This window comes from Anneissia japonica, unplaced genomic scaffold (genome assembly GCF_011630105.1).
Source record: "Anneissia japonica isolate Jap-2015-1 unplaced genomic scaffold, ASM1163010v1 scaffold288176_len59077_cov173, whole genome shotgun sequence".
Taxonomy (NCBI): Eukaryota; Metazoa; Echinodermata; class Crinoidea; order Comatulida; family Comatulidae; genus Anneissia; species Anneissia japonica.
This window is the reverse complement of record NW_022740510.1, coordinates 5,288-11,662: the sequence shown is the minus strand read 5'-3', so window position 1 is coordinate 11,662 and position 6,375 is coordinate 5,288. Positions and strand designations below refer to the sequence as shown.

Sequence of the window (6,375 nt, the reverse complement as noted above, 5' to 3'; positions counted from 1 at the left end):
AAGTTTCAAGTTGTATACTGTACAATATAAACAATACTATTGTGAGGTAGACGGAGTAGACCAAATAAAACAAATTAGGCCTATTATGTTGGCCACGCCTATATAAATTATTTTATATATATATTTTATATATATATATATATATATACATATATATATATATTTAATATATTATATATTGTAGGGTTCTTGATTCACTGACCCCGGCAACTTTCTCTAAAATTAACTCTATTAACTCTTCGGGGTTTCGACTTAAAAAATAGAAGATTTCTGTTCCCCAACCTATTTCCCTCAAACCGTAGAAAATTTCATCGCAATAGCTCAATGGGAACTGTGTTGTTGCTAAGGGATTTCTTTGACTGCTGTTGTGATTTTTCTTCAATTTCTTCAGTACTTTTAAAGCCTTTTTGCTCAGAACTTTATAGGCCTTTATAGAGAATAATTATAATTCAAAATGGCTTACCTTTACACATAATTGTCCGATTAAGATCATTGAGCCCTCATTATAAAGTTAATGATGTGCTCTATTAATTTACATTTAAAAAAAACCATTTTGATAGAGTACGAGTTTACAGCCTTTTTGTGATCTTGGGTCACATATGCTTTTACTGTCTGGAAATTTTTGCTAGATTGCGCCACTTTGGATGGGAGCAAAAGCTTTTCTGGCTCCAACCTGCCCGTCTTGTCGGTCAAGTTATGAGATTGTAGTAGGCCTACAGATGATATGCCATTTCGTATATCTCTGGTGTATTTTTTACTTCATCCACATGGAGGCTTTTATTTTTCTCATTGTTTATTCTGAATTCATTCCTGTTGTACAAGATTACACATATTAATGTTATATTTTATTTATGTAGTTATTTTTGTTATTGTTATTATAACTGTCATTAATATATTTTTCTCAAGTTATTTCAACAGATGTTTGCAACTGTACGATCCGTTGGGGTGATAAGTGCTCAAAAAACAACGTTTTTTCTAAAGAATGCCCAGCAGCCTGTCATAATTGGGGACTATTTTAGTGTGATTATCGAAACCCGTAATAGTACTGGCCAACATTGTAAAAGTGGAGGCGATTTCTGGTTTGCAACCATCAGAAGTCACAAAGGTAATGCGGCAGGAAAGGTAATCGACTTCAACAATGGAACTTACGAAGTAATATTTTTTGCTGGATGGACTGGTAAGGCCACAGTTGAAATTATATTGGTACATCCATCAGAGACTATTGATTTTATTGAAGAAAAGCTTTGGCCGATGAAAGATCGAATAATCTGGAAAGGAGTTTTTTCTTATAATAAAAAACATGAGACTAAAACATGTAGATTTGGAAAGCAGAACGAGCACCTTAATCAATGCGTGCACAGCTATCCATTAGCGTTGGGACAAACTGTGTTTCTTTGTGAAAAACCCCAAATACTCTCATGTGACACATTGATTTCACTCAAATCCGTTTCCAATCATGTTGAAAAAAAATTTTCGCAGTTGTTACATGAAAATAAGGCTCTATTTAGCAAGTAAGTATATGCTGTAACTAGTAGTTTTGTTACTGTCATGATAATATGTCTCTCCCTATATAAATGTATATAATAATGTTTGGTACTTAAAACATTTGTAATATATATATTAAATCAATTAAATACACAAATACAAGGTAAGCAATTTAAAATATAAGCAAAAATATTACGTTTATTAGCGAAGAATTTACATGGTGAAGTTGTAGTATCTTTTAACTTATTCTGTAGGGTGGGTAAAATTTAGAAAACTTGGATTCATATTTCTTTCCAAAAAATTACCACTTTCACTCAAGAAAGAGCTGTTTAATCAAATGTATTATACCAGTAATAGCGTATTCAGCAGAAACATTTGCAGCTACCAAAAGAATAGAACAGAGATTGAAAGTGACAGAAAGAGCAATAAAACCACTGTTCCCTGATGAAACGTACAATGATGGGAATTACAAGAAGAGACAGAATCAGAAATGAAGATGTGAGAATGGCTAAAGGAGTGAAAGACATAATACAAGAACTAAAGAAGAGGAAATGGAGATAGGCAGGTCACATAGTAAGAAGGACGGATAATAGATGGACACGAAAAGTAATGGATTGGGTGCCAAGAAATCGAGTTAGGAGGAGAGACAGACAGTGAAGAAGGTGGATGGATGAAATACAAGAATTCAAAGGTATTACATGGAGAGGAGCACAGAGCAGAGAAGAATTGAGAGTCGATGAGAGGCTTTCCTCCTGTAGTGAAGTGAAATAGCTAGATGATGATGATGAAGTACACTCTAGAAGCCTACATATTAATTTCAATCAAATTATGTGATTCCCTTTTATACATGGTACCGTACTCTACGGTACTGTCTGATTGCTTTTGTCTTTGCCACTATGAAAAGTTTGAAATTGCATTACATTATAAAAAGTAAGTAAAAAATACACAAAAATCGAAAATAAAAGTTATACTAAAATCCTTATGAAGTAAAAAAGCCATAAACCTACTCGACGTCAGTAAGTCTCGAACTATGGCTCCGTTCAGCAACCTTTTTAGCATACAACGCAAATTAAATGGCAAGGACTCTGACGCGACCCAAAGGCCAAATTAATTACCTGAATTTCATGGTGAAATGATTGAACATGTTATTGATAGTGATAATAAATTCAAAAATTACGTGCGAGGGATAGCGGAGATCAGAACCATGCTAAGTTGATTCTTTTGTACACATATTAAAATATACTTCATTCACAAAAGATTCTTCATTTCATCTAGATAATAAACTTAAAGACCCAAAAAAAGAAATTAATATAACTTTGAATTACTCATATAAGAGATCCATAACACACGCATTACAAAAGTAAATCGACACAAATGCTAAAGTTGTATGCACGTTGCTATAATTTTAATTTCGTTTTTCGTCGTTCGTAATGAATAAATTGTCAACGATCTGAAGAGATCATGCAACCCATCAAATTTTCCGCGACCCAATTATTAGGTCGCGACACATAGGTCGCGGAACAGTGGCTTAAGTGGTCATAGCAAGGGTGTTATTGAGAGTTCTTACTATTATGCTAAAGAACCCGACCCTGCGGAGGTCAGTCTATTTTCAGTTTTTCTTCTGCCTTGCATACTTTTATAAGTCGAGGGCATGCATTTCACGTTAATCTTGTGTTTAACATAGCTGGAGCTAGTTTGAAACGCTTTAGGCAACGGAACTTGTGTTAACATAAAGTTTAATTATCTTTTTGTAATTTTTTAAAATATTTAAAATGACGTCATGTTTATAATATTCGCATCTTTAATATAATGTGGTTTTGCTTAGACAAAATTTTAAGACCATCTAAGCACGGAAAGTGACAGCTGTGCCGGACGGAAAACCCTGTTCCAAAACAGAAAAAAGGGATAGAAGATGTAAAAATGGGGACAAAAACAATGACTTTTTCTGCTAACGGAAGAAAAGCCAAAATATCAGAACAAAAACAATGGATATTTGTGCTAACGCACTGATGTAATAATAGACGATAACGGTGAATCTATTAAAGGTTCAACTGAAATCGCAAAAGCATTCAACAATTTTTTTGTTGTTGAAATAAGCCCAACCCTTTGTAAAAAAAAAAGGCCGACAAATCCACCTGAATTTAAAAAAAAAAAAAAATTTTTTTTTTTTCAATTTATCAATTCAATCTATCTTGAATTCATTGTTTATGCTTCTGGTGTCGGACACTGAAATTATAGGTATGGTTAAATGCTTTTAAACCTAACAGACCACAGGGACTTGACGAATTTAGCCCAAAAGTTATAAAACGATCATTTTTTTTTTTAGTCGAACCTCTTTGCCATATATTTAATTTATCTTTATAAAACGGAGTTTCACAGACAAATTGAAATTGACAAGACTTTCCCCTATTTTTAAAATGGGTAGGAAGGATTCATTATCCAACTACCGACCAATATCTATTCTTACTGTATTTTCTAAAGTATTAGAACACATTATTTATAATACAACATATGATTTTATTGAAAAAAACACGATATTCTTTTTAATAAGCAATTTGGGTTTTGCAAAAATTATTTAATAAACCATAATATTGACAAATAATTTTTCATAGACCTATGTTAATTGAAATTTTACTAAAAACAATAGTTTAATTTTTATTTTCTTATTTTAATTATGTATGTATTTTTATAATTTTCATTTTTATATTGAAATGTTGTATCATTACTATTATTATCATTGTTAATGTTTGTCGTCTTTTTGTTAACTTATTGTTAATTGTTTTGGGCACATCCATCCCAAACCCTGTTTCAGGAATTGTGCCCTCTTCAATTCTTATTTATTTATTTGTTACATTTTAAATAAAATTGTAATTACGTTTTTGAAAGAAATGAATGCTATTTTTGAATTGAATTGATTCGTGTTAACATAAAACATGAAACCTAAATCAAGTGATCTTTGGAAATAGATAAACTTATTTAACGATGTGAACAATATTATTTGTATTTATCAGGGATGTGACGTATGCCAGGCTCATTAATGGTCCTCATGCAATCGAAATTATATCAACAGGTAATAACCATTTTACAAAGGTATATTTAAACGTATTTTTAATATGTTTGAAACACGTATGGATTAGGTTTGTTTACACGTCTGTATATAGTCCGGGTACTCGTCATTTCGTGAGAACTGTATTATCATTTTACAGTAGTTTTATAACCTGCAGGCCTAGATGCCAAGATGTAGAAACTCTATATTTCGACACCTAATTTGCATATTTATGCTAATAAATTCAACAAAATTGCGTTTTCTGTTATTTTTAATTGGAGTAAGAGTAATGTAAATTTGGAAGAATTCAGAAAAAGCGATAGTCTACGACTAATGGTTTCAAAAATAAGGGAACCTTGCGTTTTTGCCCCAATTGCATATTTAAGAAAAGTTGTATATAAACTGGAATGTGGAAAATTTGGTTACAAATTTTATTCGAATCATGATGCTAAACTTCAGTGTGTAAAATTTTGTTAAAACTTTATTCGAATCATCATGCTTTAAAACATAGAAAAATTGTGCGCAAAATTAATGACTCGATTCAGCATGCTTGAAAGTATATATTTGACATTTCAGCAAAAAAAAAAAAAAAAAAGAATTAAAAGAGTCATAAAATTTCCACTAAAGGCCTTTTCTTATAAAATTCCCAGGACTAATGCATGACTTAGGGTACTGTTTTAACTCCTATTTGCATGTGAGAAAATTTAAGGTTAAGATTGGTAACTAAACTTCTGATGATAGAATTCTTAGCTATGGCTTGTCCCAGGGTACGTGTGTCGGTCCTTATATTATCTTATTTTGTCCGCCCGATTTCCGATGTTATATTAGTCGTCATGTTGGTATTCAGTTTCATATGAATGCTAATAATCTTCAAATGTACATTAGTTGCGATCTCAATGATCAAATTGATATAACAAGAATCCTACCAGTCTCTCAAACTTAACCGGTGACAACACAGTTTTCATTGCGGCAAGTTTTGTGCTCATTTGAGTAAATTATCAAAGTTGAGCTTAACTTCATTCATCCATTCAATATTTATTTCAATTGTATAACATTAGAAATACAGTGAAACTGAGTAATTTTTAAATTAGACCATCTCAGAAAGTAAGAAATCTTGGCATCATATTTGACAGCAGACTGACTAATGTCTGTTACTTATCACCTTAAAAATATGACACATCCACAAATATTATCGATGAATCTACCAGGTGATCAGGTCTCTTGTCATCTCAAGACTTAATTACGCTAACTCACTTTTATACAGTTCATCAGCTAAAGATATCCGACGTCTTCAACACTTCAGAACAATTGGCCGCCAAAATAATTTTTCAAGCTCGTAAATTTGACCACGTTACACCTTTTCCAACAACTCCATTGGCTTCCTGTTTCCGACCGTCTCAAATTTAAAGTTCTTCTCATTATCTTTAAATGCCTACATACCTTAGCTCCGTGCCATGTTTCTGTCATGACATACTGTAACTGCAAATGAGACACAGAACAAATATATCATGTATAAAATTAATGGTTTTAATAAAATAAAAGTTCATCGATCAAATAATTAACTGCTGCTTTACCTTTCGAATCATTTACGGCTATAACAATGCAGTTGCAGTACAATTCGTCTACCAAGTCTTTCGAACTGCTAGGGCTTTTCCCCTCAGTCTGCATTACCCTATCATCTTTCCTTTAAGGTATTCTATGTTCAACTCCTGGCTAGATACCTCTTTACTTCTATTACTGTATATGTATATGTGTGTATATGCATTTGCCTATGCATATGTACATGTATTTATGTATATGTATGTATATACATATACATATATATATATATATATATATATATA

The 6,375-nt window shown here is 32.0% G+C and overlaps 1 protein-coding gene across 4 annotated transcripts in view; it reads left to right on the top strand.

The window, feature by feature from the left end:
* The window catches only part of LOC117118235 (NXPE family member 1-like), a 25,748-nt gene that overhangs the window by 17,401 nt on the left and 1,972 nt on the right, over positions 1–6,375 (top strand). For all 4 annotated transcript variants that reach the window (XM_033262752.1, XM_033262755.1, XM_033262751.1 and 1 more), the window contains 2 exons: positions 907–1,511; positions 4,497–4,555. In XM_033262752.1, coding sequence (XP_033118643.1) covers positions 907–1,511; positions 4,497–4,555 — 664 coding nt within the window. The remainder of the gene's footprint in view (positions 1–906; positions 1,512–4,496; positions 4,556–6,375) is intronic.